The following is a 10,673-nucleotide window of genomic DNA, read 5'->3' on the forward strand; positions in this document are numbered from 1 at the left end:
GGGGGGGGGGCGGAGGGGGCGCATGTTGAGGAAGTAATCCTCAAAAATGCCTATTTCAGTCATCTTTGTAACATTGCTGTGTGGGCTGTTAAGAGTCTGTCTTCTCTGAGAGCCACTATTTGTGTGTTTGAACTTTGTTTTTTATTGTGGGGGTGCTGGGAAAAGGACCAGGAGACAAGCTACACCATCATCAAATCCAAAGAGACAACGATTACGGCAGATGGCTTGAAACCAGGCTCGGCCTACGTCTTCCAGATTCGAGCCCGGACAGCTGCTGGCTATGGTGGCTTCAGCCGAAGATTTGAGTTTGAAACCAGCCCAGTGTGTAAGTCCTTTTAATTACTGTCAGCCCGTGTCTCTGGAACAGTTACCAGAAATGACCCGGGGGATCAATACCTTTATGGAGAGCTCTTCCTTGTCCTGGCCTCATCCCTTGACTTTGGAAACATCAGGCACATCATGACAGTGTACTGCACAGGCTAACACATCTGTCCTCGCTTCCTCGACTCGTGATGAGGTGGGAGGTGAAGTCAGCAGGTCTTCAGGCTCCAGAAATTCATAGCATTCCCTGCTTAGAAAAATCTGGTATTTGTGAGAGCTGATGAAAGAGAGGACAAGGGATCTCCTCTTCAGGAGGGACAGAGTGGGGTGAGACCTGCTCCTCCACACCTCTTAATGGCTGTCTGCAGAGGATGCTGAGCTCTCTTTAATATGTGCATCTGGGGGAAAAAACTGAAATGATGCCTCTCTGCAAGGGGAAGAATTGAACCAGCGCTAGCATCCTTTGGTGTAAGTTCCTGTCAAGTTGAAAGATGGTTTTTGTTGGCTGCCAATGCCACAGCCTTGAGGAAAGGAATTTGACTTGTGATCAGAAATGGGAAAAATGTGCACTGCAGGCGCAGGACTCCTGCTTGGCCTGTTACAAATTTGTGAGGTTTGAATTTTTTTTTTTTTTTTTTTTAATGAATCTTATCTTCCAAGTCTGGATTCTGGAGCAGATTCTGTGGTAGGGTGAACTCTCGAGGCACTCAGAGGCTCAGCTGCTCTTTCCCCTGCGTTCAGGCACAACTGTGGAGAAATTGTTTTTGTCCCAATTACCAAATTTTTGCAGACATGTCAAAGATAATCTTCTCCCTCAGAAAATATGTCCTATCTATTCCCGTTTGTACAACTGTCATTTATTAATTTTTTATGCTGTTTGCATGGAAGAGAAATTTTGTGGTGGAAATACTCTGTTCATTCCTGTGGGAAAGGGACTATTTTCTGTATGTTTTCCTTGGAAATTTAAATTCATCAATACTTCGATTACTGTTACTCCAATTCATTTAAAATTCATCACCTTTGAGGAGAAGGTGCCAAGCTGTCTTTTCAATGCATGCTACCTTTGAAGATGTAATAGATTTTACAGGAATCATGCACATGGAGATGTAACTGTGGAGCCACTGATTGAACTAATACAGTGCAAATTGCATCACGATGCAATCATTAATGCAATAAGAATGCTGTATTTAATGTATTTCTTATTGTATTAACAATTAATTGTGCCCTGTAAGTAGCAACAAAATCACGTTACCCTGAAAATTATTCTGTATTATACTAAGGAAATTTTGCTTGCAGTTGGAAAGTTTCTATTTTAGAGTCATTTGAGGAACAGTGTTCTAGACTATTAATAAATAACACACAAAATATATGTACATTTGGTCCAGTGCCATCAGTACCTATGATCCTGGTCCAAAAAATAGCACTTCCATAAAGCCTTTCATGTCAGTATCTGTGTTAATCAGGTTTTTTTGAGGATGTCACATCGTAGTGTCTTTAAATACTTTAAACCCCTTGAGTCATTTAGTCATACCTGCACCCCAGTCTTTTTAGCATTTTAAAGGCAGAAGAGTAGGTACTTCTCCAATACTAAGGATCTGCTGGCATAGTCAGAGGAATACCTACTGCATGGTCCCCAGTCTGGGAGCTGGGAACTGTTTCTCTGTTGGACTTCAGCTCTGGCTGAAGCAGGACTTAACCAGATGTTTAAACACTTGGTAGAATTGAAATGCAATGTAAACCTTAGTATCTTGCAAAAATGCATCCCCATTTCGCATTTAAAACCTTTTAAAAAGCCTTTTTTTTTTTTTCCCCAAGGCCCTATATAAAGTCAATATTAGTGCCAGGAGTGTTACCAGACTCTCACTGCTTTCCTGTACATCCTGGAAAATCTGAAAGCACGCACAGATCAAAATCTCGCTGCTACATCGGAGTTCAGATCTGAACCTCTTGTTAGAGCCAAAGCAAATTATTTTGATTCAAGCAGAAATTAAAATCTTTCAGTGACTATTGTGAGAATCAAAACCAGCCTCCAAAATCATTTGGACCAAACAAGGTTTTGTTTCCAGTTCACAAGGTTTCTGTAAAGTTATTTTTAATACACTTGGACAAAATATGAAACAGCCTGAGAAATGCAATGGGCGGGAAGCTGTAACTTGTTTTTTACTTTTCTCTGTTTCCAAATTTTGGGGTTTTTTTTACATATTGCTGCCTGCATGTGCAATTTTGCAAAGCGCTGTGATGCAGTGAGGTCTGCATTTTTCAGCATAACTTTTTTATTTGGGTGGAAGCTGTTGCTGGCTGTACCACTTGCTGCTGTTCTCCAAATGCCACCGAGCTTGTCTAGCACTGATAACACTAACCTTGCCGAAAGCTGGTTTTAGGCTGCATAGGTGAGCTAATCCAGCTGGTCAGCCGGGTGGGAGTGCAAACACGTAACCAAGTCGAGGAGGGGTAACACATGTCCCCCGGTGGCTTTAAATGGCAGCAGGGTCCCAGCTCGGCTTATGAATTCCTCCTTTTTAGCTGCTATAGATCATGGCAGGATTTATCTCATTTCCCTATCCCTCGAGCTGTGCTAAAAACCACCAGTCACAGCTTAATGTTCTCCTTTAAATGTTTTTCTTTTTAATTATTTTGTCAAGAAAGCAATAAAACATCATCCTAAGGAGCCTCCATAAATTCGTGAGGCTAATAAAATCTCTGTATGATGGCATGGGTTTGGAGCAGTTAACATTAAATATTTAATGTATCGCAGGCAATCCTTCTGAAATCATTTACATTGCTGTAGCATATCCGCGCCGCTCGCCGTTGAGCTGCCGTATGAAGAGCTACTTGAAACCCACTGCAGATCAATGTTTAATGCCATACCTTTTCGTCTTTCTTTTCTTTTAACAATTAATGTGGGACTATATTCCATTATTTTATAGCTTCCATAAAGTTAATCCTGTGCTAAGGACCCCTTTTTACTTCAATCATTTAGTTAAAGGCTGCTTCAGTGTGCAGTCAATTCCTCCTGCTCCCCAGGGTGGATGAAGCTTCATCCAGGGCTGGCGTGAGGGTAGGAGCTATAATGAGGTTTTTCCCTGCACAGCAGCAGCCCCTACGCTGGGGAGCTGGTTTTGCGGGAAGGAAGCCAGATTTGTACCCCGGGGTGGTTAAATATATGCAGCTAAATAAGATGGCAGCGGACAGGGCAGGGTGAGGAGGCTTTGGTTTCTGCTTGGGGAACCCCACATGCAAACCCCTGAGGAGAGATGGGTTCCTTACCCTGCAGTCAAAGTAGGTAAACAAGATAAGAGTGATGTTAGCATTTCCAATTTACAGGCCGCAGGAGCTTGCTTACCTGCTCTTACTTAACCTGTGGCAAAACCCAGATCTTGAACAGCTTTCCTGACCTTTCTGCTGGCACCTTTATCGCAGGACTCATCTGCTGCCTTTTGGCAGGAGGGCTCTTTACAAGGCATGGGCTGGGAGAGTTCTGCTGCTTGGCTGATAAAAAGACCAACAAGTGTATGTGTCTTAGCAAATTGCTGTTTTACAGTGGGTGCCTTCTGGCCATGTGATATAGAGGCCAGTTAGTTTTTAATTGTTTATAGCTTCTTGAAGCACAGGTTTGTCTCGGAGATCTTGCTTATGTCTCTTAACAATAACATTCCATAAATGTTCTCTCTACAAATGGGAACCTGTTGGGTTTTCATATTTTATCTCTGTGATTTCTAATGCAGCTAACGTAGTAATACAAACAGGAATCCAGTAAACATGGTTTGCAAACTCAAAGGCTGCATTCTGCAACACTTTGGTTTCTATGTTCAGTGATGAGATGCAATTTTGTTGGGGTTTTGGCTTGGTTTTGCATGTGGTTTTGGTTTCTTTCCACCCATTTCCTTTCCAAACTAGAAACAGACAACAAAGGGGGAAAACTCAAACCGTAAAAGAAGAAATGAACGGGTAAGACTTGAAACCTCTCTGGCAGCCTCGCTAGAAAGACTCATGTGAGTGCTGACTATCATTTTAACCTTAATCTCCATTTTCTGTTTCTCATCTCAGCAGTAGCTGCATCCAGCGACCAGAGCCAGATTCCTATAATTGTTGTGTCTGTAACAGTGGGAGTCATTCTGCTGGCTGTTGTTATCGGTTTCCTTCTCAGCGGAAGGTAAGAGACGAAGCTGTGTATTTATACTTCTCCAACTTTTGTAATAACTTTTATCTGACCAGCTGATTAGCGCAATTTAGGCAAAAGCAGCGTGTGAATGAAGCTGTGGAGCGGTAGCACTGGAAAACAGCACGAGGGTGGGCTGATTGATCTGTTTGGACAGGCAGGAATGGCAAAGGCTCACTCACAGATGTAGTTCACTTCCCAATGATTTTCATCTCTGGATAGACTGGCCCTGATTATTTGACTTGATTCTCACAGGAGTGTTTTCACATTCCTCTAAAAATAAGCACAACATGTTATTACAGGTAAAATATCCTGAAGCCCATATGTTTGCACTCAGAGCTCGCAATGGGCTTTGCTCACAGAGAAAACAACTTCAGAAGAACCCTTGCAAAGGAAAAGAGAAGAAATGCAGCCGAATGGCCAAATGCCTTGAGTTTTGGTCAGGTCTGAATTTCATTTTTCATGTGTAGGACACTAATGTCTTCCCCACGTGCTAGTAAATTATACAGAGACGGAGTCTCCCCCATGGAGGGAGACAGTCAGCTTCAAACCATCAAGCGATCCCATTGATTTCTCATGTGCTTAAACATAGGCAAGTGATGAAAGCCTGGGCTATACCGTCTTTTACAGCTCTAATGGAAGTTGCTGGAACTTGTTGGGGAACAAGGGATTGTGGTATTTGGGGAAAATCTGGCTTGTATCAGGATCATTTTATACTGCAGCACTAAATTTGTGTACCAGGCAGCACACAAGGCACTTTTTTCGTATACTACATGTGTATTAGTACATTTTTTTAATGGCAGTAGTCAAATGATGCAACATCCTTCACACAAAGCAATGTGAGCTGTATCTGTTGATAAGGCTGAATTTGTTTTCAGTGCAAAGTAAACATTTATGCTTCTAAGGTACCTATCAGCCCACTGTTGTTTTCATGATATAGGTCTGTTTTAAGCTTGGGTCTAGGAAGGTGGCTGTAAATTACAAGATATTTTAAGTGTTAAGAGTAGTTACAACATACTTACAGAAGAACTGTGCTGATACTGAACATATTGGCTGAGGGTCTTATTTCCCAGAGGAGGTAAGGTATCAGTCTGCAAACACAGGACAGTGAAATCCAGCCAGGCTGAGCATCTCTGTCCCCAGGCATAAGGCATCCATGGAAGGACACAGTTATTTCCTGTCTTAAAAGGTAAGTGCGCTGCCAGATTCGTCTCCACTCAAGGTCAGAGACTGACAGTCTCTTCCAGCTCAGCCATTCAAGCTCCTGTCGTCTGCTTTGAGTGACTTGTTGGGCTTAAAAATGGGAAAGTAAAAGCTCCTGTCTGCATGAGAAGCATGCAGCAGCGTGGGGGGGATGAATGGCTACAGGCCATTCACACCAGGGGCTTCAGGAAAGCTGTAGCCAAAAAGACTTGGCTCTGACCACTGTAGGCAGGAGTTCAAGTCTCTCCGTAAAGGCTGGATGTTTTGAGTCAAATCCCTCCTCGAACAGAGCAGGGGGATGTGGACCTTGGCCTCCCCTGGCCTGGGTGCGTGCTTGTGTCAATGCAAACAGGAGGATGCACGTGTGGCTGTAGGGAAGCTACGGGTGTAGCCTGGCACCTCTGCAAGGAGGAGTCTGGGGGCATGAATCACAGGAGGGATGTGTATTCCCATGTGGCCATAAGGAATCACAGCTGTGTGACACCCAGCAGCTCTTGCTCTTCCCAGAGTCACTGGCAAGTGCTCGGAACCCCTTTGGGCAGGACATGCCCTTGCAGGTCTCCTTTATGCTGCTACCCTCTCTGTTCTAAGCAAGCAGTTGTAAAACCTGAGCCATTTGTCAGCAGTTCTTGTTAGTTATGTCTTTCTGTCCTTTGCCCTAATGGGTTTTCCAGGATGTGCTTCCTCCTGACTTTTTATCTTTCGGCATGTTTATAAAAGCCCTTGTCTCCTTTGGCTAGAGTTTTATCTCCACCTCTGCTGCTGCCTTAATCCTCCTGCCTTGTACTCATACCTCTCCCTGTGGATCCCAGGGCAGCTGCGGCTTCCCAGGAGCGTCTCCATGGTGCCACACTGGATGTATGGGAAGGGACGGGCACGTGGAGCTGAGCTCTTGGTCCATTTTTATTTTTTCAACCCTTCCCCTAAACTGGGAGGAACCCAGTCCCTCAGCTGGAGGTGGTGGAGAAGCCTCCAGTGCCCAGGTTTGGTCCATCATTAGAGGCTTCAAAACCACAGAGCGTCTTGGCTTCTTTGAGTTCTTGTGAATATTAAGGCCCATCTAGAGTGCTGAGTGACTCGTGAGAACAGAAAAACAAACCCCAGAATCCCAGAAAGCTGACAGCAAATTTGAAATTAAACAAAGCAAAACAACAAAATGACTCCTGTTTGGAAGAAGCAGAGATGCTGCTGAAACGTGTCACTCACGCTGCTTTGCCTTGGATATGATTTTGAGACAATTCGTGGAGTGACTCTCCTGCTGTGACACTGCGGGAACGATAAAATGCATTCCAAGTCATGGGATAATTCCTTTCTGAAGCTGTTAACCTGTTTCTGGAAGATGCTTTCCTGTATCTTTGGAGTGGTTATATTATTCCAGTGCCTGGTTTCAGGGAGTTACATTTCCTTTCCTAATTCTTTCCTGTGCTTGCTTTTAGGGAAAAAAAAAAAAAAAAAGAAAAAAAGAAAAAAAGACATTTTGAACTCCAGGTGTTGCTCCAGCTGGAATTGCCACTGCTTTCCACACTCGCTTTTAAGTGCAAAACCCAGGCTCTGTCTTTTCTGCGAATGTAGGAGAGTGGGTACTGCCCAGCAGTAAAGCTAAAGCCAAAACCCGCTTGTTTTGCAGTGCTGAGGACGTAGCCTGGCCAGATCCTGCAAAGAGGCTCCTCTGCTGGCTCCATCCTGCTCCCAGCCTACCTGGGGGGCCCTGGGCACATCAGAATTAGGATATTCCTCCCTATGATGCTGTATGGCATCTCTTTGCGCCTATCCTCCCAAGTGCCGGGTTGAAGTGAGTTGGGGCTTGAGGGCAGTCCTGCAGTGAGAAGGGATGTTCTCCTGCTCTCGCCAGCTCGGGAAGTATTTTCCCAGGTGTAGGACTCAGGAGATTGCTGGGCTCTGCAGGATTTTTATTTTCTGCTAGGTCCCCAGAGGCAGAAGTTTCCATACCTCTTCCCTTTTTTTTTTTTTCGCTTTTAAATATCTCTTCAGTTTTCTCACTTCTTTTGAACGAATGTAAGTAACAGCTTGGCATTTCCTGTTGGCAGCTGGCCCTAAACCAAAGGTCAGCTGAACGGTAGTCACGGTGGCATTTCCACATGCCAGCGTCCATCTGTGGAAACGCGCTTTGTGTCTGAAGCTGGAGGTTCCTGGGAATTTGAAACTAAATGCGCTTTGCCCTGAACAATTAAGCTGCGTTTCAGAGCTGATTTACTTGCAGATGCTCCAGAAAACTCTTCCTGTAAATAATGTGTCCTCTGACCAAGGTCATAAATGCCAAGCAAAATAGCTGATCACTTTTTTAAGTTATCCTGCTCTTTGCATCAAGGGCATATTAATAATATAACGATCAGGATTACAAATCAAAGAGATTCACTAAATCAGACTGTAGTTGTCTCAGCAAAAAAGAAGTGGATTGAAAATCTATTATTAAATCAGCTACAAGCATTGAATTAAAGAACACGGAGTTGTTATTATCTTTGTTTTGTTAGGATTATCTGTTCTTCTCAAAAGTGCAATGCATTTTACAGATAGAGCAAGGCTATAAATTTTGCTTTCCTACAAGTACTTGAATTAGATGCTGCTTGGCATCGTTGTTCCTGATTGAAGTATATATTAAGCTAAAATCATTACAGACTTTTATTTTACAGTCTGTGTCAGACAATGCCAGTCACAAAGATCTTTGTGCTCTGTCTTGCAAGGAGCATGTAAGGTGCTGCAGTCGTCGTGCTGGCATCAGCCCCTTTCTTCCTACAAACCAAGGTAGGAAGCCAGGTTTGTATCAGCCTGGGAAGGAAACCTGCTGCTCCAGATCAGTTCCCCCTCTTTTGTCCTTCAAACCAAGCCCTGTTTGCAACACTGACAGGGTCGTAGGTTGAGTGTTAAGGTCCCTCCAGTCCCCCAAGCATTTGAGCTTTGTAGCACTAAACAAAAGCCTGGACTTTCACAGGGTGAAATGGAGATGCTATTAGGTCAATGTTGTGCATGTTTGCAAAAGTTGCTCAAAATAACTGTGTACTGTGTATCTGCATTTATAGCTAGCTACCCATTATGGATGACCTTTCCATCTCAAGTGATCTTCCAAAGAACCGGAGGGAGCTTTTTATAGAACTTCAAAAAAAAATTGATTGGAGGCAACAAAAAACTGCCCCTCGCCCTGTGTCATGCATATATAGAAAGTCTCTTCCTGGCAAGGAACTAGCCTTTGAAAGACAAAGCAAAGACAAATCTTGCCACCTGGGTATTGGCAATTAGAGGCTTCTGCACCAGAGTATCCATCCTTGACCTTAGCTGATTTAGACTTTTAAATATCGTCCCCTGCAGTGGCAGAGGGCTACTTTCTGGACACAAATATGTACATCTTGTTAAAAAGTGGCTTTCAGGGAGTAGAGAGGGTGAAAGGATTGTGGTGTATATCCTAGGTCTTGAGCCAGCGTTTGCGACCTTCCATGGTGTGGAAGGTCAAAATAGATGAATTTTTCCACAACCTCCCCCCAGTCCTATTTTCTAAGATGTGTCGGGGCTTAAAATAGTTTGCTTGTTTGATATTTCCGTAGGAAATGGGAGACGGTTTGTAGATAATGTTTTTCACAGAGAGAATTTTTCCAGCATGAGTCACAGTTTTTTGTTAATTGTGATTTTTTAAAGGATTTTTATCTCTACATTCTTGCCTGCTCTACCTTCTTCCTACAGGACATTGTCTCCCCTGATTTATGGCCACTTTATGATGCTGCCTACTGCCAAATATTCCCTGCGATTCACCTGACAAGAGGAAGGATTTTGTTGGAGAAGTTATTGCTCTGCCAAGTCAAAATTCCCATCCACCACGAGCAGGCAGGGTCTGGTCCTGCTTCTGTTCGGGTCAAGGTTTTTACTACCTCTGTCATGTTAACAGCCTCTTTCCTCTTTGGCAGTACATTTTCCCAGAGAGGACCATTAGCTGCGCTGGTATACAGGATCCCTCTCTGAAAAAAAAAAATAGTGTTCCACTGCACCTTTTCTGCACAGGGTGATGCCTTCCCAGGGCTGGTGTGGAAATCTGCTGCCTGTAGTCCCCATCTGTAGCATCCTGTCTAGATCAGCTTGGCAAATTTGGCTGCTCCAACACCTTTTTTTTCTAAACACTTTTTGGCTCAGTACTTCTGTGCAAACACACCAGGCTCTGCAAGCCAGTCTGAGCTGCTGCAGTTTCAAAAGGGTTTAGGGACCTAGGCTAATCTGTCTTCAGATGACTGTGGCCCAGACAGGAGGTGAGAGTTGACCAAATCTGTAATTAAGCTCCAAGCCCATGAGGCATTGCCCTTGAAAGCATCGTTTCTGAGTTGCTCTGGCAGCAGCCGAGGGAACGAGGCAAGAGGACCGCCATGAACAGATAAGCGGCTGGTGTAAGCTTTATCTGAGCAGGGGAAATGTGGGGCAGTGCAGCAGTCAGTGACAACAACTCTACACCTTCATTCAGATGATGCGTTTAATGGCATTGTGCAAGTCCCGTTTCCACTTTGAGAAGGGAACTGGGCTGCCCTTCAAGCTGAAAATTGAGTTTGACTTCAGTGGTAGCAGCTCCAGGCTCCTGCTGAGCACTGGTGAAAGCCCATGCATACCTCATGTTTTCGAGTGGGGCTTTACAGTGTCTTCTTTTGGCTGTGGAGTGGGTAGAGTATGAAGAAAATCAGACTGTTGTCCCTCTGCACTTGTGAATATGTGGATATTTCACCTTGCTTTGGATGCTAGAAACAGGAAGCGTGACCTCTCCTGGGGGGGCCTGCCATGTTGCAGCACTTGGCCTCTTACCTAGAAAAAAGGTTACCCATACTTTCTTATGGCTTAGACATAGCAAAGTATAATGCCAGAGGTCTTTCCAAGTGCAGTTGCTTTCCCTGGAAGTGTTGCTCTTCTTCCCCATAGTGACTGCATAGATATCATCTGCTTGTTCTTCTGCATTCTCAGGTATTCTGGAACAGCGCGGAGACGTGCTTTAACATGTGAACTA

At 44.1% G+C, this 10,673-nt stretch overlaps 1 protein-coding gene across 1 annotated transcript in view; it reads left to right on the forward strand.

The window, feature by feature from the left end:
- EPHA5 (EPH receptor A5) overlaps window positions 1-10,673 on the forward strand; it is a 183,689-nt gene that overhangs the window by 134,904 nt on the left and 38,112 nt on the right. Inside the window, exons 6-7 of the mRNA XM_009884013.1 lie at window positions 166-325; window positions 4,372-4,474. Of these exons, the coding sequence (XP_009882315.1) occupies window positions 166-325; window positions 4,372-4,474 (263 nt within the window). The remainder of the gene's footprint in view (window positions 1-165; window positions 326-4,371; window positions 4,475-10,673) is intronic.

The sequence above is a fragment of the Charadrius vociferus genome, unplaced genomic scaffold (genome assembly GCF_000708025.1).
Source record: "Charadrius vociferus isolate BGI_N301 unplaced genomic scaffold, ASM70802v2 scaffold4, whole genome shotgun sequence".
NCBI lineage: Eukaryota > Metazoa > Chordata > Aves > Charadriiformes > Charadriidae > Charadrius > Charadrius vociferus.